The sequence below is a fragment of the Halichoerus grypus genome, chromosome 8, assembly GCF_964656455.1.
Source record: "Halichoerus grypus chromosome 8, mHalGry1.hap1.1, whole genome shotgun sequence".
Classification (NCBI taxonomy): Eukaryota; Metazoa; Chordata; class Mammalia; order Carnivora; family Phocidae; genus Halichoerus; species Halichoerus grypus.
The window spans coordinates 139868920-139892463 of NC_135719.1; the positions used below are offsets into that span (position 1 = coordinate 139868920).

Below are 23544 nucleotides of genomic sequence, written 5' to 3' on the forward strand. Positions count from 1 at the left end.
CCTCCCTGTAGCCACTAGTCACAGCTTCCTATGCTCACCTGTAAAATGGGGGTGACAGCGCTTAGTTCTGGGCAGCTGCAAGGACTGGATGTGTTCATGTATGTGGAGTGCCTAATGTGCAGTAAACACAGGACCGGGACACTGTCCTCTCTGCGCCCAGATGTCACCATCTGTCACCATGAGGCTGGATCAGAGGACTCCAAGGGCCCTCCAAGCTCTATGTCTCTGTTACTCTTCCCAAGATCCTTTCTATCCCTAATAGCCTGAATCCATTTCGAAATTCTTACTATGAAAGGAAAAAATATTCCCCCACCCGCCTGTGGCCCCTTCACCCTGCTCCAAGGTGAGGCCTCATTCATTTGTGAGCCAGAGACAGAGAAGCCGCTCTGAGTTTGCAGGAGGGATATGCCCACATTCTCAAAGGCTGACACAAACGTGGTTTCATAAAGTCTGGGCGCTGCAGGTCTCTCCCAGACCCCTGCCAGAGCCTGAATCTCCCACCCCCTGTGCACACTCCTGCCAGGGGGCTCGGCCCAGAGGTGGGACCCGCCTCCTCCGGCCAGGGATGCGTATCTGCGGGAGACACACAGACCCACGGGGGCCACATGGATGCAGGGCACTACCGCCCAGAAGCCCTAGAGCACCTCTGACTTTTTAACATTTACCATAAATCAAGTCCCAAAAGACACAAAGGAGGCAGTGGATCTGATTCAAAGTCTTGGATTGGGAATCAGAACACTCAAGTCCCAGCCCTGTCCCCAGGGCAAGGGTCAACTTCTCTGAGCCCGGCCTTCATCTGGGCGCAGGGCAGGGCTCAGCTTCGGTGAACTGTAAATCCTGGGATTTTAAAATGCATGGCTGAACCCCCTCTCCCTGATTTTTAACACGCTTCTAGGTAAGAAACAAAATTAAAATCCTACCTGTGCATACCCAGGACTCGGAAGACAGAGAGCCAGAATGGTAACAGTGAGGATCCTGCAGGGAGCAAGAAGTCGAGATATAAATGCCCAAGATACCTCCAGAATCCAGGGCTGGGGACAGAGATCTCAGGCTGCCCATGTATTTACAATGGGGACTCCACTTTGTGTATATAATTTGGGGCCTGGGGTGCTCCCAAGGTCAAAGCAGACTCCAGATACCCCCAAACATCCCAAACAAAATCATGTCTCTTCTATTAGTTTTATATGTTGGGATAAGGTGTTAGATGACATTTTTTTTTTAAATAAAAGGTTTTGCTGCTTCAAAGACAAAATCTAAAACCCACCACTGTGGCGTGACCAATGTATGGACCAGCTGCTTTGTCTTTACTTCTCGCAAAGTTTTGAATATCTTTATTCTGAAATGGTAACAGAGTGAATGAGACCATAGCCTCCTCAAAAGATGAAAGGAAAGTGCCAACATGCAGCATTTGAGTTCTATGGAAGAGAAGTGTCTCGGGAAAGTCTCCTAATCCCAGAGCACGCTTCACATAGGCCCCAATGGCAAAGAGGGGCCAGGGGACCTGGGCAGCCGGGAGAAGAATGGATGCAGAGGGAAATCTTAGAAGGAGGAGTCCAGGAGTCCCGTGGGTCGGGCTGGCTCTCCATTCACAAGCCACCGAATCTCTCTGAGCCTGAGACTTCCACCCTTCCTCCCCCGCAAGCTTCTATCCAATAAAATCATGGTTGCCAATAGGCTTTAAAAACACAGTATAGATACCACCTCACATCCATCAGGATAGCTATAATCAAAACAGCAGAAAACAGCAAGTGTTAGCAAGGATGTGAAGAAATTGGAGCCCTCGTGCAGGGCTGGTGGGGAGGTGCAACGGGGCAGATGGGTGCCAGCACCCCAGAACATTAAAAATGGATTTACCATATGATCCGGCAACTCCACTCCTGGGGAGACACCCAGAAGAAGTGAAAGTAGGGACGTAAAGAGATATTTGTACACCCATGTTTATAGCAGCATTATTATTCACAATAGCCCAAAGGTGAAAGCAGCCCAAGGGTCCATAAACAGATGAATGGATAAACCAAGTGTGGATCAGAATATATTCCAGCCTTAAAAAGGAAGGAAATTCTGGCATAAGCTACCCCGTGGATGAACCTGGAGGACGTGATACTAAGTGAATTAAACCAGTCACAAAAGGACAAATACTGTATGAGTCCATTTATATGAGAGACGCAGAACAGTTAAAATCCTAGAGACAAAGAGTAGGATGGTGGGTGCCAGGGGCGGAGGGGAAGAAGGAATAGGGAGTCAGTGTTTCACGAAGACGGAGTTTCAGTTTTGCGAGATGAGAAGAGTTCTAGAGATTGACTGCACAACAACATGAAATGTACTTAACGCTGCTGAACTCTACACTTAAAAATGATTATGATGGTTTAGGGGCACCTGGGGGGCTCAGTCGCTTGAGCGTCTGCCTTCAGCTCAAGTCATGATCCCGGGGTCCTGGGATCGAGTCCCGCATCGGGCTCCCTGCTCTGCGGGGAATCTGCTTCTCCCTCTGCTTCTGCCCCTCCCCCGTGCTCATGCTCTTTCTCTCATTCTCTCTCAAATAAATAAATAAAATCTTAAAGATTTAATAAAAAATTTTTAAAAATGATTACAATGGTTTAGGGGTCCCTGGGTGGCACAGTTGGTTAAGCATCTGACTCTTGGTTTTGGCTCAGGTCATGATCCCAGGATTGTGGGATTGAGCCTCGAGTTGGGCTCCATGCTCAGTGGGGAGTCTGCTTGAGAGTCTCTCCCTCTCCCTCTGCCCCTCCCCCTGCTCACTCTCTCGCTCTCTCTCTAAAATAAATAAATAGGGCGCCTGGGTGGCTCAGTTGGTTAAGCGACTGCCTTCAGCTCAGGTCATGATTCCAGGGTCCTGGGATCAAGCCCCGCATCCGGCTCCCTGCTCAGCGGGAAGCCTGCTTCTCCCTCTTCCACTCCCCCCTGCTTGTGTTCCCTCTCTCGCTGTCTCTCTCTCTCTCTCTATTAAATAAATAGAATCTTTAAAATAAATAAATAAATCTTTTAAAAAATTATTACAATGGTTTAAAAAAAATCTATGTAAATGAAGAGCTTTTTAGTGCTATTATTGTTCAGTTCAATAGTGATTTATCCGAGCAACTACTACTTGCAAACAAGGACCCTAGACAGAAGAGCAACAAAACTATGACCCAATCACTGCCCTGGGGAGCTGGCTGGAGAGGCAACTGAATTGATAACGTCAATACACACTGGTAAGGGCACTGAGAGAAATACCCAGTGAGCGCCATGAGAGCCAAGCTGGAGGCAGGTACAGGAAGGTCAGAGAAGACTTCCCAGAGGAGGTGATCTTGAAGACCTGCTACTATCAACATACACCTCCACTTTATAATCCCTCCCTTCATAAAAAGAATGTTCGATAGATGACAAAGCTGACAATCCAGGACACAAGGCTCATCTGAATTAGCAACCCTGGGTAGTTGGAGGGCCCTGGAATTGAGCTGACATCCTCCAGGGAGAACAGAACCGTGACATTGTGCTAGAAGACACAGGCCCACTTCCTTCATCTAGTCCCCGATCAAAAGAGTAAAGACCCTGAGAGTGCACACATTTTCATTTCATCTGAGTGCCTGTGTGAGCCAGGTTCTAGAACGCCAGAGACAGCTCTGACCTTATAAAGTGCAGAGCCAAATCCCAGGGCTTTTTGATATTTGCGACGGCTAGATTTATATCTGGAAGGAATGGAAGAACAATAACAAATTTATTTTCCAAGCTGTATATTATGAATTTCAATGTTTTCCTGTTTCTTCACATGAAGTTTCCTTTCGCTTGGTTATAAAACCCTGTCTCGTTTATGTTGGAGACAGAACAGCCTGACTGAACGCAGTGCGCTCCAAGAGCTAGTGGAAAAGGCATGCTAACCCCATTTCTCCCCCGACTCCCCTACTCCCAGTTCCCTCTGGCTGGAGGGCAGCCCTGGGACAGGTCTCCTCGGAAAGGTCGAGCCTGAAGCCCGGCCTCCTGGAAGAACCACAGCTGAGTCCTGGGGGCCAAGTAAGTTTCAGGCCGATGGATCGAGAGGGTTTTCGGAAAGTGAAGGAACCCACGCCCTGCTGCTCTCTCACAGTCTCACGAACAGTTTACACCTTGTCACGAAGAACTCCAGAAAACTCTAAAAATAAAGGAACTATAGAAATTCTAGGGGAGACTTGGATGCTCATAACTGGTCCCCGGAACTTTCAAAAACAGGTGGGTCCACCCATTTTGTGCACCAGCCTACAGTGTAAGGAAAGCCAGAGAGGCCAACTGAGTCTCAGGGCTATCTGTCAGAGAAGTGCCGGTCCCCAATACAGGACCACCCTTGCCCCCCGACACACACACAGTTCATCTGTCTAAAGCAGCTACATTTTTAAAAGTTCGCTAAAGACTGTGCAGATATAACCTGGATAAAGTTCTTCAAGGTTTCAGGATTCCTTGACTGAAATTGCAATTTCCTTAAAGAATAGCAAAACGTTTGCTTACATGTATTTCTGTCTGCAGTCCCCACTTTTCATTGGCTTGAAACTTCTGGGTCGCATGCCCTTTGTGAATCCCACACAGACATAGAGCAAATCCAATTTCGGGATGTTCGGCCAGCCCGTCTGCTTGTCCAACAGCCAATGCAGCAAAATGATTGCTAGTGAACTGGTAATTGGTCTCCCAGCTTTAGAAATATATATATATATACATATATATACATACATATATATGTATATATATATACTCTAAAACGACACACAAATCTGCTGCCCTTTCAGAAAAGAAAGAGTGAGCATCAAGCTCTGAGGTTTTTGCAGACTTCTCTCGGATGCTGTCTTCTGAAGCCGTATTATAAAATACCCACTCCCAAAAGAAGGCTTCAAGATGGAAATTACAGAGGCGCAGCTTTTTATAATTAACAATATCATTGCATCACTAGCTAATGCCTTTTCCAATATCCTGACACAGCCTGAATCCCAGCCATAGCCATTTTCCACCCATCAGGTTTTTAGTAAGGTTTCCAGACCCTGGAGGAAAAAAGTCTTGAGCGGGGGGGAACCTACCTTTTTAATCCTGGCATGTCCAAGATGTGTGAGCAGGAGCAACAAAGGGGAAAAAGAAAAAGTTGGCTGCGCAGGACCTCGGAGCCGGCCCTGAACTTCGGCTCCCTCCGGGCCCTTGGGGCTCGCCCGTATTTTATTCCAGGGGGACGAGCCAGTCGTGGGGAGGACAAGGGGAGAGCCTGGGTCCTCCGAGCCACTGGAGAGCCCACAGAGAAAGCACCTGGTTTTGCTTAGCCCTTTTCAGTAATTCAGCATTAAACCAATTGGAGGAGGAATTTTAAAAATGAACACTTCATTTTCTAAGTATGTTAAACAATGCAAATGGGGCCTCAGTCTGGACACAGCTGGTTCAGATTACAGCGCTCACCAACTGGCTAGACTCCTCACAACAATCTTGGGGCGTCTGCCAGGACCCAGCGCTCGGCTGGGAGGAGAGCCCCGGCCCGCCGCCCCGCCGGAGCAGCCGCACTCGCGCTCCCCGCATCTCTACCGGAGGCGATTGGCGGGCAAGTGCAGGGGGGCGGGGGGCGGGGAGGGCCCGTTGACCCTTTACTTCCCACCCAGCGAGGACGGCGCTGCCCGGGCCGCCAGGCCGAGGCGGGGGAGGAGGATCCGGCACCCCGGCCCTTGGGAGGCTGGGGACGGCCGCGGAAGTCGTCGTCCGGGAGACGGACGACTTGAACTCAGGACAGACACAGCGACCGGGCCCCGAATCCGAGGATGTACTGGGGAGCCAGACCCAGTGAAGCAGAGGCTTGGGGGAAGCGACGGGAGACTCACGGTTTTCTCGAAGAAGGGGTGGGGAGCACGAGGGGGTGGGGACGAGGAGGAGGATGGAATCTGGCTGAGGCTGACTCAAGACATCAAGCTTGTGCAATGCAAACCTTCCCGAGGCCACGCGCCCCGCCCCGCCCCGCCCCGCCCTCGTCCCCTGATTCTCGGGGGGCCACGTTCCTCCTTTAATGAAACGGTGTCCAGTCACAAATCCCCACGCCGTCCACCTTACACGGACTCGGTGTCGTATCATAGATCTCAATAAAGCTAGAAAAAATTAGAATTTTTTTTTTTAAAGTGTTCCTTGGCTCGAAAGGGATTTTAACAAGTGAAATGGTGATTTGAAAAGACAAAAAAGGACAGTCGGGGAAAGCAGAATGATGGATAAGAACCTAAAAGCATTATGTTCAGGGTTTCACATTCATTGTATGGGGCGGGGGGGGGGGGGGTTCCAAATTATTTCTTTTTCTTCCTTTCTTTCTGTTTTTAAGCACTGGAACCTTTCCGTGAGATTAAGTCTTACCAAAGACACTATTCTAGAAAAGACCATGGTGGGATTGGCAGTAGTCCGAGCCCCTCCTTCCCCACGTGCATCTTCCCTTGGGCCCATCAACAAAACCTTACCTACAGCTGGAAAGGCCCTGATGCGGTCCTTTCTCCTCACCATAACTGTGTGCCATAGGAATCAGATCTCTATTTTATTGGCATGGGATTAAGAGAGGTTAGGTAACTCCCCCCTGGTGACACAGCTGGTCACTGACACAACTGAGACTCCAAAGTCTACATAGTTAGCCCTCTCAAAGGCCGTCCTTTTAGTAAGTAAATGAAATCCTACTCTAACAATGCATTTGGGGCACCTGGCTGGCTCAGTCAGAAGAGCGTGCTACTCTTAAATTCAGGGTCATGAGTTGGAGCCCCGTGTTGGGTGTAGAGATTACTTAAATACAAATAAAATCGTGTAAAATTATAAAAATAAAAATGCATTCAACAAAAATGTCAGGATACTAATAGTTGTCAAAGCTGATGTCTACTACACTATTCTATTTACTTGGCATCTGCTGAAAATTTCCCACAATAAAACATTTTTTTAAATACATTATATTTACAAGGTTGTTCACTGATCCCAGTTGCCAAGGTTTATAAACAGCCCTAACATCCATCAGTTGGACACCAATAGGGTTAAATAAAGGAGGGGACTTCCAAAACCGGACTATTGTGCAACCAACAGAAAAAGCTGGACACGTAAGAGTACATACTGGACGAGTCCTTTTATATAATACAGAATTCTGAATGAGGTAGTGACTTCGAGGGGCACTTCTGGATGCTGATAACATTTGAATTAGCAATCTGGGTCCTGGTTACTCAGAGGAGTGTCCACTTAGAATTCATGAAGTCTTATGTATGTTACACTTGATTATTTTTTTAAAAAAGGACTGAACCAGCTCCTTGTGTGCTTAATATTGAAGGATTTCCAGCAGAGTCAAAATGGTAGAATACTGGTAATTTTACATAGCTCCATAGAATATATTAGTAAGTGTAAAAGCAAGTTGTAGAAGTGTGTAGCGCATGTCACCATTTGAGAAAAATATATACACAACTTCTTGCTTGTGTATGTAAAGAAAAGACATCTCATGAAGGATACATGAGAAACTGTTAGTGTAGTTTGTCTCCTGAGAAGGAAACTGGGTAGGCAGCTGGGGAAGAGAAGTGAAAGGAAAATTTGCTCTTTGCTGCTCACCTTTTGGTAAAATTTGAATTTTGTACCATGAGCATGTATTAACTATTCAAAATATGAGGTTACTTTCATTTAAACATATATTAGGGGTGCCTGAGTGACTCAGTGGGTTAGGCGTCTGACTCTTGATCTCGGCTCAAGTCATGATCTCAGGGTCTTGAGATCCAGCCCTGCATCAGGCTTCACACTGGACATTGAGTCTGCTTAAGATTCTCTCTCTCTCCCTCTGCCCATCCCCCAACCTCTCTCTTTCTCTCTCTCTAAAAAAATAATAAAAATAAACATATATTCTATTTACGTAGCACTATTTGGGGAGTAAGAAGAGCTTTAAATGACTAGTCCATGGACCTCACTTATAGTATCAACGTTCTTCAAGGAAAAGGAGGGAGAGAAAATCAATATGCCTGTTTTCTACAAATTGAGCAAATTGAGGATCTTGAAAGCAAAACTGTCCAGGGACCCATCTTGGACCAGAGATTGTTTCCCTTTTAAAACTCCAAGGTTGGACGCCTGGGTGGCTCAGTCGGTCAAGCGTCTGCCTTCGACTCAGGTCATGATCCCAGGGTCCTGGGATCGAGTCCCACATCGGGCTCCTTGCTCAGCAAGGAGCCTGCTTCTCCCTCTGCCTGCCTCTGTCTCTCTCTCTCTGATAAATAAATAAAATCTTTAAAAAAATAAAAAAATAATAAAAATAAATAAAACTCCAAGGTTGGAAGAGGGGAAAGACTTGGTCTTTGTCTTGGTTTCGCCACCTCCCTGCTGGATGACCTTGGGTGAATCACTTAACCTCTCTGCCTCTTGGTTTCCTCATCTTCAAAAAGGAGATAATATTTACCTCTCAGGGTTGTTGTGAGCGTAAAATAAAAGTTGGTTATCTTCATGATTGTCACTGTGTCCAAATCCTTATCCTATACAATCCCCTCCGAAATATCTTTAAAAACTAGCGAATTATGCACTTCCATGGACAAAAGGGAATCCTAACCTCACTAAACAGCCCAGGTCACCATTGAACAGCTCACATTGTTAGAAAGTTCTGCCTTGAGTTGAACCCAAATCAGCTTCCCTATATGATTCTCCCCTCTGCAGTCCTGGGCTACCACTCCCCCTTCTACGTGGCTACCAGCTTCCTTTTCGTGAAAACAGCTCCCCCTCCTAGCAGTGCTGGTGTCCTCTTCCCCAGGAGGAGCACCCTGGGTTCTTTCAAGGGCTCCTCCTATGTCATGTGACTCTGCCGCCAAATGCTCGGTCTCCTCCTCCATGGCCGCATCAGCCTTTTGTTCAAACTGACTTGGCATCAACAAAAACAACCCGTGGTACACAGGTTGCTAACACCCTCTCCTTCATCCCGTGTTCGGACTGCGAGTCCCCGTTAACGGAGAACAAGGTCATCCACGTGTCCTCTTAAATTGTCATCCATTGTCCAAGATCTTTTCCAACATGAATTTTACTATGTAAACTATGAAGTATCCCTCCCAGCTTTGACAACTACGTGTCTGCTGACTGTGACTTCTTTGACTTTATCAGAGTCATCAATAAAACACTGACTAAGACACGGGCTGGAGTGATGTGCTCTGTCCAGGTTGGCCCCGATCTGCTTCTCTTTCTTCAACGTTTTGGGGCCACTGCTGATTGTCTAACTTGGGGTGTCACCAGCTTCTCCCACTCAGCGTACATGTCCCCATCCACAAAGACTTGATAAGAGGCCTTGTCAGATGTCCTACTAACATCAAAACACATGTTATCTATAGCATTTCCCGATCTAGCAATTCTGTTTTAAAAAAGGGAATGAGGTTTGCTGAGCATGAACTGCTAGGGGACCCTTGCTGGCTTCTTAGGAACCATCACTTCCCTAAGTGTTTTTCCTTTTTTAGTTGCTACATCGAAATCCCAACATCTGCCCCTCCTGCCATCATCAGAATCAAATACAATTACAGCTATAACACAACTTCACAAAATGTACGTGGTAGTGAACATCTAAAAGTTTATCATCTACTGAATGGGACCTTCCTGGCCCAGTGAAGCTCAAGGTCCTCACTGTGCCATGGGTTAGAAGACAGATGGGCTATTTATTTATTTATTTATTTTTTTTTTTAAAGATTTTATTTATTTATTTGAGAGAGAGAATGAGATACAGAGAGCATGAGAGGGGGGAGGGTCAGAGGGAGAAGCAGACTCCCCGCTGAGCAGGGAGCCCGATGTGGGACTCGATCCCGGGACTCCAGGATCATGACCTGAGCCGAAGGCAGTCGCTTAACCAACTGAGCCACCCAGGCGCCCCCAGATGGGCTATTTAAAAAAAAAAAAAAAAAAAAAGATATTCAAAATGGGGGGGATTTCACAAAACTATACATTTAACGATATATTTTAACTATTAATATTAAGTTGTTTAATGTTTTACTGTCCAAAAATAATTACATCACAATGCCTTTCTGAAAGCAAAAGCAAAACAGGGAAGACAATGTTATTGAATGTCTAGATCATGCTAGAATCCACACAAACCCTCTCCTTTGACCACCATAATAACTCTGTAAAATAGGAAGCCCTCCATTCTGCAGATGAAGACAAGACCCAAAGAGATTAGGGCCACGCAGACAATAAACCCAAACAAACAAATTCCAGCCCAAACCAAGCCTATTTGGCTCCAGGTTCCTCATGCTTTCCAGTTACCAAGATTTGCTTTCTCTGACTTGCTGGTTACATGGCTGATTCCTTCCTAGCACCCCGCAAACAGTCTAGAACTCCATAGGTCCTCCTATCATTACCTTCTCTCCTTTTCTTAGCATGAATAAAGCCTTTCGCTTCCTATATCATTCAAAGTTGGACCCAAACAATCAGAAAACTAAAATAAGCACCAAGTCAGGTGCCGGGCAGTGTCTCCATGGTTCAGGTCTTCCCAACCTGGGGAGGGGGACCTTCTATTGTTCGGATGCCCCTGTGGCTCCCCCTCTCTTCCTCCTCCCTCTCTCCGGCTCCTCAGTGAGTCCATGGCCAGCCACCTCCTCACCACCTACTCCCACCTTAGCCATCGGACCTCTGTCCATGCCCCACCATTTACCCAAATGGTACTTCCTGAGTTTTCCAGTGATCTCATGGCCAAATGCATTCCTCCTCCATTCCTAACTGTTCGCCTGTCCCTTTGAAGAATTTGACCATTAATGACCCATCTTCTCCTCTCTTGTGTCTAAGACTTTAAGTTATCCTGGTTTTCCCACTATGACTCTGACTGCATTTTCTCCAGCCCCCTTTTGTTCTCCCTCCACTAACTGAAGGGTCCCCCAAAGTTAGATCCAGACTCTGTACTCTTTCCCATTACCCTCCTGGGCATAGTCACTGGTCCCAGAGCTATTATGGGACTTAAGTCCCATAAACATTCAGTTATGCTGGTGACTCTTGAATAAAGCCCCCTCACCATCCCTGGCTTCTCTCTTGCTCATGTTCAACTCTTTATGGGCTACTTCTCCAAATCCATTTCCTCTCCTGACTTATCAGGTACCACATCAAGGAGATAAGTTCACTCTCTGTGAACTAATAAGTCAAAAGGACTCCATCCTAGTGGTAGTTTATGGTTGGGGTGGTGGTGGTTTGTGTTGATTTTTTTTTTTAATAGAAATACCTCAACAGTTACGTTTGATGACAGAATGATATGTGTTCTCACATTACACTCTGCAGGATGGTGGTCTAGGGCTACTTGGCAGCTGTATCCCTTTAAGGTATCAGAGATTCGGGCTCCATCTATCTTGCTGCTTGGCAATCTCTCGAGTGTTGACCTCCTTCTACCTGGTCCAAAATGGCGCACCACCACCACACTCACATTTCAGGAAGTAGGATAGAAGCTGATAGTAGCACTCAGCTGCAAGAGACGCTAGAAGATGTAGCCTGTGTCCTGAGTGATCACAAACCGACTTACCTAAGAATCTGGAGTTCTCTTACTGGGAACGCAGAGAATGGACACTCGAGGACAAGCAGCTGCTTCCACCAGAAACCCTAAGGAGCATCAGTTGTGTCTCTACTTTCCTTGCCTGTTTCTATTCCTATAGTAAAGATAGTTCTCCATTGTGGGGCGCCTGGGTGGCTCAGTCGGTTAAGTGTCTGCCTTCGGCTCAGGTCATGATCCCAGGGTCCTGGGATCGAGCCCTGCATCAGGATCCCTGCTCAGCGGGGAGCCTGGTTCTCCCTCCGCCTGCCGCTCCCCCTGCTTGTGCTCTCTCTCTCTGACAAATAAATAAATCCTTAAAAAAAGAAAGAAAGAAAAGAAAATATTGGTTCTGTTTCTCTGGAGAACCCTGACGAATATAGGACCCTAAGTAAATCTTTAACCTTCTGAGCTCCAGGTTTTCAGCTATAAAATGGGGGCAAAAATAACAAGATGGTGCTGTAATAAAGATAGTGTTCATAAAGTACCTAGCAGGTGCCAATGCACAGTAGGCCCTTAATAAAGATTTGGAACTTCTCCCCCCACTCCATCTCTCTATAGTGCAAGTAAGTTTGCATCGGCCAAGGGAGGGCACAAAGAGGTTCCCTCACCAGTCTTGAGAAGGTTTAAAAGGGCATTGCCTGGAGGAGGGGACCTAGTCCTGAAACTTATAAATCATTTACTGTAACCCCTTAATTTTACAAATGTGAAAACAAAAACCCAGAGAGACTCGTTTACCTAGGATCAGAGAATTAGGGGCAGAACAGAAACTGAAACCCAGATTTTCAGGGTTTCTTCCCTGATGACTTGGGATCTCTAACTGTACTTTAACCAACTTGTTCAAAGACGTTAGAATTTTCTGCACATGCTTGGAATTCTCAGGAAATTCAGCAAATTGTGAAAACACCTGGGTTTTTCTTATGGATTATTTTCACTGGCCGTGGTTTTAACATATAACCACATGTAAAATATGGGATCTCTACTATAAAAGACTTTAGGCAAGCACACCTTCTGCCTCGGGGCCCCAGATTTGCACTCAAGAAAATAGCTAACGGCACTCATCTATTTGCCATTTCTATTTCATTTTTGTCTCTGTTTTCAGACACTTAATGTGGATTGAGGTTAGGGCAAACTTAATATGACTTCATGATGGCATGATGTTCAAATTATCTCATTTCCTATTCACAATCCACCTAAGATTAGCAGTTCCCAAATTCCTCAATTAATCAGACCAGTAAAACCAGCACCTTCAAAAATTAGAGGGAATGATATTATCTGTCAACTTTGAATTTTGCCAAAATAAAATTAAAAATTTACACGACTATCCTATATGTCATCATATTGCACGAAAGGAAGGACTTTTAACAGCAAACATAGGACAGACCTTGCAAGCCTCTCTATCCAGATAGGATAGCAAATTTTTTTTTTTTAAGTTTATTTGAGAGAGAGGGAGAGAGAGAGTGCGCAAGCAGGGGGAGCAGGAGAGGGAGAAGTGGGTTCCCCACTGAGCAGGGAGCCTGCTGCTAGACTCGTTCCCAGGATCCTGAGGTCATGACCTGAGCTGAAGGCAGACGCTTAACTGACTGAGCCACCCAGGCGCCCCTGGGATGGCAAATTTTAACAATGCGCCTGGAGAATTCAGGAAGGGAAGCAGCATGAATTATTTGATCATCTCTGTTGTCCTCCAAAAAGTAACAAAATTGACTCCTTACTTGTTACAGTTTTAAGATGCGCTATGTGAAAAAGCTTTCAAAATAAAGAACAAGGAAGAAGGGGCGCCTGGGTGGCTCAGTCAGTTAAGCGTCCACCTCCGGCTCAGGTCATGATCCTGGGGTCCTAGGATCGAGCCCCACTTTGGCTTCCTGCTGAGCCAGGAGTCTGCTTCTCCCTCTCCTTCCGCCTGTTGCTTCCCCTGCTCGTGCCCTCTGTCAAATAAATAAATAAAACTTAAGAAAGAAGAGGAAAAAAAGAACAAGGAAGAAGGTAGCTGGCAGTGCATCCATGGGCTCATGATGCTGCTTTCTCTGCTTTCATAAAGTCCAAGTTCAAAATTTTCTCTAATAAAAAGCATCGTTCTTTAGGAAATATGACCCAATGTTAAGATTTGATAAAGCTGGGTATGTGTATGCAAGTATTTATTCTGTACCCTTTGAACAGACTTTAAGTTTTGTCCTTGCCATCCCTGCTTGCAAGTTTTTGTGGGCTACATCCAACAGCTGGGCCCACACACTTTCTTCTGACGCCTTTTTTCCTGAGCCTGGGTCACACCTTCTTCTTCGCCTTACTCACAATTTTTTCTTGAAATCTGGACAATTTGGATGATACTGGAGCAAGTACGAAATTCTGATGTAAAAAAACCTGATTCAATTTAAACCAACGAAATCGGTTTCCCCCATGGGAGAGTGCAGCTCCTGGTGTCTCTGCTGTTTTTATATTCTTTTTTTTTTTTTATCCTGTGCTCTGGCTTCCCAGAGGTTGCTCCTGCGTGGCCTTAATGGTCCTCAGAGCCCGTGCTGCTTCCATCCCCGGCCCGCGGCCCCGGGCGCAGACCGAGAAACGCTCTAAGGCCAGTCCTTCCTTGGCTTTCTCAGTTCAGAGTCTCCCCGCTACGTTCCCACGGGTCGGCCCCTCGCCCTGTCTGGAATTGCGATCTGAAGACGGGCAGAGCTGACTTTTTGCCACGTTTCCTTCCAAGTTCAGCACTTTTAACAGACAAAGTCGCAGTTTGTGCATAGTCTACACCGGCCCCCACCATGCAGCCCACCCCCTCGGGCAACAAAGCTGCTGGTTTGCATGATTAGCTTTTGCTAGCTTTTGCTAGCTTTTCATGATGGGCTTGGTGCGAGGAAAACTGGGAGGTTTGGGGAGCCCCAGGCAGGAAGGCCTACAGACTCCAGTGGTTATCGGAAGCTCTAGACATTTTTCAAAAATCAACAATGTTCAGTTTCTTGCCTGTTTCTGGTCAATTACCAGGGCCCCCAAAAGGTTGTTTTTGACCATTTTAGTTTCCTACTTTTTTTTTCTTTTCTTTCCAGGGAGGGATGGCCAGACCTCGTCCCACTGCTATAGCCAGATGTCTCTAAATATCCTTATTGTCTCTTCTTATATGCCTGAAATATCTGACACACACACACACACACATTAAAGGATGACAGCAGAAAATTATTTTTCACCAAGTCAAACTAATGGCCCAAGGAGGGGGGTAAATAAAAGTGGAAAGACTTCTAAAACCTGAAGTCTTCATTTCTCCAGCGGCAGTTCTGTGGAGAATTGATTTTCACCCTCTTGAATATCTTTCAGCACAGGAGCTGCAGTGGGCAAGGGCAAGCGTGGAGAGAGCAGCCCAGGTTGAGCCCGCACACCTCGGCTGCCTCCGGGAGGAACACATCTGCACGTGGTGTGGTAAATGCTTTAGGGAGACGACTTTGAAATGATTCCAAAAATTCCAAAAGACTACACATTGCATGTAAGTTTTCAAAAATAAAAAATTACCTCATTAGTCTAGAACTTGTGACTCCATCACCATCACCCTCTTTATTCACGGAGAGTGCCTGAAAATCCCTTTTTTGAAGGGATTAATGTGCTAACTCACAGATGACCACCACGGGTTCTTTAGAAACACACCTCAGTGGAAGGAGCTGCGCAGGAAACCTGAAGCAAATATTTAGGACTGTGGTTTCCAAGTCTTTTCTTGAAAGGAAATCATGTTTCCCTTTCACCGTCTGGGATGGACTGTCCTCTGGGAAGTGTTTGCATTTGCCCTGGGTCAGGAAGGGCTTGAGGTTGATTCCCCATTGCTGAAGTGTCTCACAATACAAGGTCCTTCAACATCTAATTGCCGTGTATTTTATTTTTTTAAAGATTTTATTTTTAAAGTCATCTCTCCACCCAACGTGGGGCTCAAACGCACGACCCCGAGATCAAGAATCGAACGCTCTCCAGACTGAGGCAGCCAGGCATCCCCAAATGCCACATATTTTAGAAAAAATGATGTCGCTCACATTTCTAACAGGCCACAGATATCTGGGAAATAACCTTACCAAACTCTTAACATTAAGTTCACGGTATTTTCGATCGAGACTTAATTTCTGAGGGTCAGAGGATGCTGGAGCTCACAGGAGAGGACTCGTGTGAAAACAGCCACAGATGAAAATGATCACGGTTATGGTATCATGATAGAGCAAATCATTCATTTCTTAACCCCAGGAGGGCTGAAAGCCTGATGCACAGAAGAACCAAGGCAGAAAACCAACTAAGGGTTCAAATATTTGCCTTAAGTTTTTATTTATTTACATTCTTGAATTTTTCTTTATCTCCAAAGCAAATACTGTTGTAATTATAATGGATGATTAATTCACTGGATGTATTAATTATGGCAAAGGCATGCTGTAAACCCCCCAGATATATCCTATGTTCACATGACCTAAGTCCCACGGACAGGAAAACAAGGTTCAGGTTCGTAACATTTTATACCCCGTGATTGCTGGTTAAGGGCAAGAACTGCTTGCCTCTTATCTGACATTTAATTTGCTAGCTTGCTTCCTTCTAGAGTGCTCAAATCTTGCTCTAAGATGTGCTTAACCACCATTCCCCCTGGCCCCATTTGGCCCCTGCCCGTGAGGCCTCCAAGTGCTTGGTACGTCTCACATTCCTCCAGTGATCTGCACACGTCTCTCTCTCCCACTTGACTGGGTTTCTCCTGCCTCAGACCCTCCCCATCCCCTCATTTTTAGCAGATAAACTCCCTGCCAACGTCACCGAATTAAATTCCCACAACTTTCCTCCACCTCAGTCCACCCTCCACCTGCCCTCTCTTCCCTCACTCTGGTCCCAAGAAAGGCGGCCTTCCTCTCTCAGGCCAACCCTCCGTGTTCCGCTTTTTTTTTTTTAAAGATTTTGTCAGAGAGAGAGAGAGAAAAGGAGCGCGCACGCGAGCACAAGCAGGGGGAGCGGCAGGCAGAGGGAGAAGCAGGCTCCCCGCCAAGCAAGGAACCCGATGTGGGATTCGATCCCAGGACCGCGGGATTATGACCTGAGCTGAAGGCAGACGCCCAACAACTGAGCCACCCAGGCGTCCCCTGTGTTCTGCTTCTATCAGCTCCCCCTTTTCAGGAACTCTCTGCATGGTCTTCAGCCTCTTGGTCTGGCCTAAGCTGTGTCCTCCCAGGAGCACTCACACAGGCTTCAGCCTCCCAGCCTAACACGACTTTCCCTCCACCCAACTCATCTACTCAAGTCCTCTTTCCCCCTCACAGCCTGATTTCTCAAAGAGTTGCCTACAAACACATCTTTACTTGCTCATGACCAACTCAACCCACTTGACAATATGGCTTTTGCTTCCGCCATTCCATGAACACAGCTCAAGCTCAAAGCCAACAACTTCCCAGTCCCTAAATCCAATGGATTCTTCTCAAAACTTATCTTGCCAGGGCAGCAAGCACTTCACACTTTTGACCTCTTCCTACCTTCTTGAACAACCCTTGGCTTCAGTAACACCCCCACCCCTGACATTCTTACCCACTTTTTGGCAGTAATAATCACAACTTCTAAAATCCGTGTAGAACTATAGGCTTTATAAATAAACCATTTCCACAAGTGATACATTTATTCATTCAATATTGTGAGTGAATATGTTATCTGACCATTTACTATGTGGGGGTTCAAAGATGAAAGAAATCAGTCTCATAGTCAAGGCAATTTTGTTAAAGATCACAGAGAAAGGATCGCTCAAAATCAGTACTCCATCTCCCAACTCTAAAAACCATGCTCCTTCCAATACCACCATCACATAAACTGTTAAAAATATTCAAGTTCTACACCTCAGAAAAAAATGGAAGACATAACTGATTATCTTGTTGAAAAACCAAGAGCCCAATGATGCATATTACCTCTGAAAAAAAATTAAAAGGCTGGCTAAAACCTCTCAGATCCTCTTTTCATACAAAATCTTCGGCCTCTATTAAATTGTTCATACTTAACATTTCCAAGGCTCACACGGCATCCTAACAGCAACATCCGGTGAACACTTGAAGACATTAGCTTCCGTAGTTCAACTGCTGCTATAAACAACATGTGTAAGTCATTTCTCCCCCTTCTAAAGAAAAAGTCAGCAGCTGTTTGCTAAAAAAATTTTTTTATTGTGGATAAAGACATTGCCAACTTACATATATCATTTTTACTTAGAGTATTTTTTTGCCTTGCAGTGCTCCTGAGAAATTCAGAAATGCATTGACTTTAGCTCTATAAAACACAACCCAATATTAAGGTTGGGTTGTAAATTTCCCACATTTAGATATTTCCCTAAAAACCAAAAGACAACTTATCAAGTTTAATTAGAGAAACCTTAATAAGTTAAAAAGTAAAGACTGGCAAATAATCACAAATGTCAGAACATTAAAATACCATTACTTTTTCCATAGGAATATATAAAATAAATATCAGTTATACTTACTTGATATTTACAAAATTAAAGGAAATTTTTGTGGATGGAAGACATTTTAAATACTTTGATATATGAAAAACTTCATTGGTTTTGAAAAATCAGCTTCAAATGCTTTAAGTCTGACGCATAATGGCACTCCCCCATTAATTCTTTACTTTATCACTCCCCTAACCCTGAAGACAAAGTTTGTTTTCCATCTACTAATTGGATAAGTATTTTGAGTCTTTTCCCCCTTTTTCAATTAACCATTAAAACGTTAAAATAAACGGGAGGCTTTATTTGCAGAGGATAGTTAATATTTTAATTGGCTGGTTTTAAGAAAGTCATTCCTTTCTCCCTATGTTTTTGTTATTTTAGTTTTGTTTCCTTTTTTTTTTTTTTTTTTAAATCGATAATGGCAGGGTCCAAAACTCAACCAACCATGATACAGGATTATATTAAAATCAAATTCAATGGCTGGATGGCTTTTCTACTATATTATAGCAGTTGAAAACCATTAGGAATGTTGTGAAAAACTGGCAGCTAAAGCAAAATTCAACCACAAATTCTAGTAAGTTTAGAGAGAAGTAAACAGTAAAAGTACTGTAGTTAAAATATTGCAGGAAAAATACCGTTTGCCATGTCCTATTGCTAAAATAACAATTATATGCTTCACCACTGTATGGTTACTAAGATTCCTTGAGCAGATGGCTCATCTCTGACACAACTTGGTTTCAGAAAAGTAGATGAGTTATGTCTGGTTTAGATCAACACACACTTAGTATGCATACCAGTGAGCTATAGTTTCAACCATGCATTAGGTACCACAGCTTGAGGACAAAGTCACATAATTCAATAGCAGCCATGAAAGGTCATGCTGTGATGTTTAGATATGCAGTGCATCCATAACAGCTTTCACACTTACGGGTGGGGGGATGCTCAAAATATCCTCAAAGGCCTTTAAAATATGATGATATGCTACTTAAATATGTAGCAAGCATCTCCTTTTCAAATTAAAAGATGAAACTTTTTTTGCATGTTCTCTTTCTTCAAAATGAAGGATCATGTGTCTTTTTTTTTTTTTTTTAACTTAGAAACTTTTATTTCAGATGCTCCACACTGAAATGAAACTTCAATGGCAAGCAGCACATAATTTAGGATGGCCAGTGAAAGCATCTTTGGAAGGATCATATAAAACCTAAAGGTAATAATTTCATAGAGAAATAATAATGGGCAAAACGGACAAGAGGCAGTTTGACAGTTCTAATATAGAACCTGTCCAACAACTTCCTTTAAAGTGGACCGAACAAAGAACGGGATATAAATACATTAGCTCGGGAGACAGGTGAGGTTCTGAGGCAGCGACGTCTCGGCTACTAAACATTTCAGAAAAACGAGCTTTACCCATCCACACATGAAGACTTCTAATCTTCCAATCTAAACACAGTAGACAGTAGACAGTTCATCACAGCAAAATTTACAAACAACCAAACTGAGCCCTGGCCAGGGCCAGGCCTATTTACATATTTGAATTAGTATTATTTTCACCTTTCCTTGTTATACAGATGTTTCTATTTTCAAGGTATACTGGAATTCACAAAATTCGCAAGAAATGTCTTTAAATGTACAATTCCAACGACTAATACAAACACGAACATCCCGATATAATGAAGTTCCAGGTCAAGACTTTTTAGGATGGGTTTGTGAAAAATTAAAGAACTACTCCCTTCCTCTTCAGTTGCAAACACCTGGTGCTGGTGCTGTTGACGTCTCTGCCCTCAGTGAGCAGGAGGATGAGAACCGGGGACTCCCGGACCGACGCGTCTCGTCTACCGCTCCGCAGAAAGGGCGGGAGGTATCCCGTTCAGCGATATCGCCAACTGTAGGTACGTAAATGCAGCTGTTTGACTTAACACCTACCCGAAAGCTGTGTGCACGTGTGTGAGCAAACATTTTTAAGATGATACCTTTAAAAAGATACCTTGGCTCTTAAAACTAAATCATATCTCCACCTTATGTAACTCAACATTAAAAAGGAACAAATCATGATACATGTAACAACTTGGACAGGTCTCAAGGGAATTATGTTGAGTGAAAAAAGCCAATCCCAAAGGTTACATACTGCACAAGTCCACTTACACAGCACTCTTGAAGTGACCAAATTACAGAGCTTGAGAGCAGTCAGTGGTTGCCAGAGATTAGGCGATTATAAAATACAACAGGGCAGCTCGAGAGAGCCTTGACGAAACTGCTGGGTATCTGAACTGCACTGTAGTGCTGATCACAGCGATCGACACGTGTGATAAAATTGCATAGAACCAAACACACACACATTCCACGTCCCGACACCTATGATCTCCCAGGCACAACCCTGTTGTTGGCCTGTCTACACAAAGTCCTCTCAAGAGGACTAATGAAGAAAAAAAAAAAAGATGACCAATATACGCTTCAGATCAACTGTTTGCACTATACAGATAAGCCACTACTATTATTTTCTCCTTTTTTTGTAAATCTCTTGATTATCTTTAAAAGATGAACCACATGTCTCTAGCTTAAATGAGCTTGAAAATCATAGAAATAAAGAGCTGATATATAGCTACTAGAAATTTTTATCTTTCTTTATATTTTTCTTATTTTTTGTAAATTAAGATGAAAGATCCAATGTTTCTAGCTTAAATGAGGCCAAATCAGAGAAGGAAAAAAGCATATACTACAGCAAACACTTCCTCCTGGGACACCTGTAATTTCTAAAAGCAAAAAGAATATTTTTATTAAGTTTAGAGAATGTACAACTGCAAACAAATACATGACTTTTTCTGAAAGGCCACTTTGTGGTAAAGTACATACATATAGTGTTCACGGTTTCTTTAAAGTGCTACGTATGTTGTCTCTGGCTTGAGAATCACCTATTGCTTTAAAAGGTCTTTCAACACAACTCCAGCGCTGTGGTCAGGGGACACTGGCAAAGGTGTAAATGTGGGCAACACACCCGAGATGGGTTTCAACAGAAGATGCCCAGGCCCCCCAGGCCCAAGTCCAGCTGGGTTAATGAGAGGCACAGCCGCAGAGCGGGGGGCCAAGAATGGATTCACATCTGTTCTTCTACCAGATCTGGATTCTGTGGTATCTAGATGATAAAAGACAAGTTAGTTAATCTCCTATATATTATTTAGTTAACACTACACATGTGTTTAGGTTCCTAGATTTGGCCCCCAAATAAATTTAATTCCCATGCTGCTGGGTTCTGGATCCGCTAAACAGGGTCTATGACATATAAAGGGTAAAAAAAGACAAAACAGGAAGCGAGAGGAATGGAGAAAGAACTGGGGAGGGAGGAATATCTGTATACACAGCTAATACTTTATTAAGCACATTAATATTGTTGTTTGATATCCAAATACCAGTTATATAACTGATGAACTTCATTTACTTTAATAATGGCTTCTCAGAGGGTGTTTTCTATGTTACAATGCAAATTTTCTAACTATTCACCTGAAACATGGAAGGACTTGATAACTCCTTTTCCCCCAATAATTATGAGGGCCATGAAAAAAACTGGCACCAATTCCACAATAACAATCAAATTTAATATTAATTTACCCAAAGAAAAACAATTTTTTCGCATTACATTACCTAATCCTCCTTTTTCAGACATTCAAAGGTTTGAAACAATTCTCCACTAGATCATTTCTCTATCAAGTTACGCTAAAACTAGTTTTTTATTGGAATAGGTATCTGTTAATTCCCTAATGTCCTGGTGGATAGAACTCTGCTTTATTACCCAAGACAGCTAACAACTTCCTTGTTAAGAGACAAGCACCACTCAAGCAATGGGAAACTCAAAATAAAAAGAAGCCTCTAACACAAAGAAAGCATTGAGACAAATTCACCCAATCAACTTAACGTCAAGCACCCTGGGTCCCCAAGCTTTACTTCTCTGTGAATGACAACTTTCCAAACTCTGGAAAAGCTTCCGGTGCTCCTTAGTAAGCTCTGACCCTTGTCACACACTTCCAAATCCAGCATTAAAGACTAAGCTTGTCTTTTGTTGTTGTTTTTTAATGTAAACCCTGTACCAGCTCAGAATATCACTGGCTTTTGTCTCTGATCAATCCAAACCAAACTGGGCACATGTCTTGATAAGTGAAGGCAGGGGGGAAAGGGAAGAAGAGAGGGAAGAAGGGGAAGGGATGGAGGGGGGACAGATGGAGCGGGAAGGGATGGAGACGGAAGGGAGGACAGGGAGCAGGAGACATTGCCATAATGAATTCTGGAATCCACTTGAAGATGCTACAACCTAATGTAGCAAGAAAAAAGTATGGTTTTGTTTGTTTTTTAAGGATTTTATTTATTTATTTGACAGAGGGAGAGAGAGAGAGTACAAGCAGGGGGAGCGGCAGGCAGAGGGAGAGGGAGACGCAGGACGCTGGGATCATGACCTGAGCCGAAAGGAAGATGCTTAACCAACTGAGCCACCCAGGCGCCCCAAGAAAAAAGTGTTTTTAGTACAGTCTGTAGCTGTTCGATAAAGTGAAGACTTTTTATTAAATTTAGGAGCCAAACCTTTTATCCAAACAAATTTTACCATTTCTTTTTATATAAAAGTTCAGGAAAATAGAAATATCTGGCTAAATTAGACTTCAAAATTTCAAAATATAAATTCTTTAGTATTTTATCCAAATTTAAGTATCTGATGTGATATAAACTTGAGAGTATATAACATACACTTTTAAAGTCCAACTAGCAAACATTTTAGTCTGTATTAAAATACGAAGATTTCAGATAAAAGAGAGACTTTCTAATAAACAATCTGTTCATAGTCTAATGGATTATAGTGCAATTTCAACTCAAGAAAATTTACTGCATGCCTGTAATATTGGGACATAAATATAAATAAGGCCCTTTCGACCTAGTGGGATAGAAAACTATACATACAGATCACAGAACCACCAAACCATTTGCTTGTAGGCAGACCTTTTAACATACAAGAATGCTTCAATACATTCTTGGATGTCTAAGCCAGTTTACTAAACCGCTCTTATAAATATTACTAACATACCAAGGTTTGGTTATTGAATATTAACACTTAGATGTTCACAGGGAGAAAAACTTTTCTCTAACTATAAACTACACTTTTTTTTTTTTTTTTTTTGAGGGTAATTTGCCATTATATTTTAATTCTTAAGAAATGTCTACATGTAGGGCGCCTGGGTGGCTCAGTTGGTTAAGCGACTGCCTTCGGCTCCGGTCATGATCTTGGAGTCCCGGGATCGAGTCCCGCATCGGGCTCCCTGCTCAGCAGGGAGTCTGCTTCTCCCTCTGGCCCTCCCCCCTCTCATGCTCTCTGTCTCTCATTCTCTCTCACAAATAAATAAAATCTTAAAAAAAAAAAAAGAAATTAAAAAAAAAAGAAATGTCTACATGTAGGTATTATACTTTCAAAAATTTATCTTAAGGGAAACATTAAGGATGTGTGCAAAAATTTATCAAGGATGTTCATCACAGCAATATTTATAACAGAGAAACTGAAACAATCTGAATATAAACTACATTTTTAACTCTAATTTAGCAATAAGCACCATTAGTATGAAAGAAAAACAGATGACCAAACAAAGGTTTACTGGTTCACCAGCACTTCTAAGAATAATTCAAAGTGGCTTAT

At 43.7% G+C, this 23544-nt stretch overlaps 2 protein-coding genes across 6 annotated transcripts in view; both read right to left on the minus strand.

The window, feature by feature from the left end:
* FBLN5 (fibulin 5) overlaps positions 1-5502 on the minus strand; it is a 75828-nt gene extending 70326 nt beyond the window's left edge. For 3 of the 4 annotated variants that reach the window (XM_078054116.1, XM_078054115.1, XM_036097506.2), the window contains exons 1-2: positions 4480-4658; positions 921-975 (exon numbers count right to left, since the gene is read on the minus strand). In XM_078054116.1, coding sequence (XP_077910242.1) covers positions 921-975; positions 4480-4535 — 111 coding nt within the window. In that variant the 5' untranslated portion in view covers positions 4536-4658. Of the gene's footprint in view, positions 1-920; positions 976-4479; positions 4659-5039 lie in introns of those variants that run through there. The other variant, XM_036097507.2, reaches the window with a different exon arrangement.
* Positions 5503-17577: 12075 nt separating this feature from the next.
* Positions 17578-23544, minus strand: part of TRIP11 (thyroid hormone receptor interactor 11) — a 65594-nt gene continuing 59627 nt past the window's right edge. For both annotated transcript variants that reach the window (XM_036097504.2, XM_036097503.2), the window contains exon 21: positions 17578-21009. In XM_036097504.2, the coding sequence (XP_035953397.2) occupies positions 20789-21009 (221 nt within the window). In that variant the 3' untranslated portion in view covers positions 17578-20788. The remainder of the gene's footprint in view (positions 21010-23544) is intronic.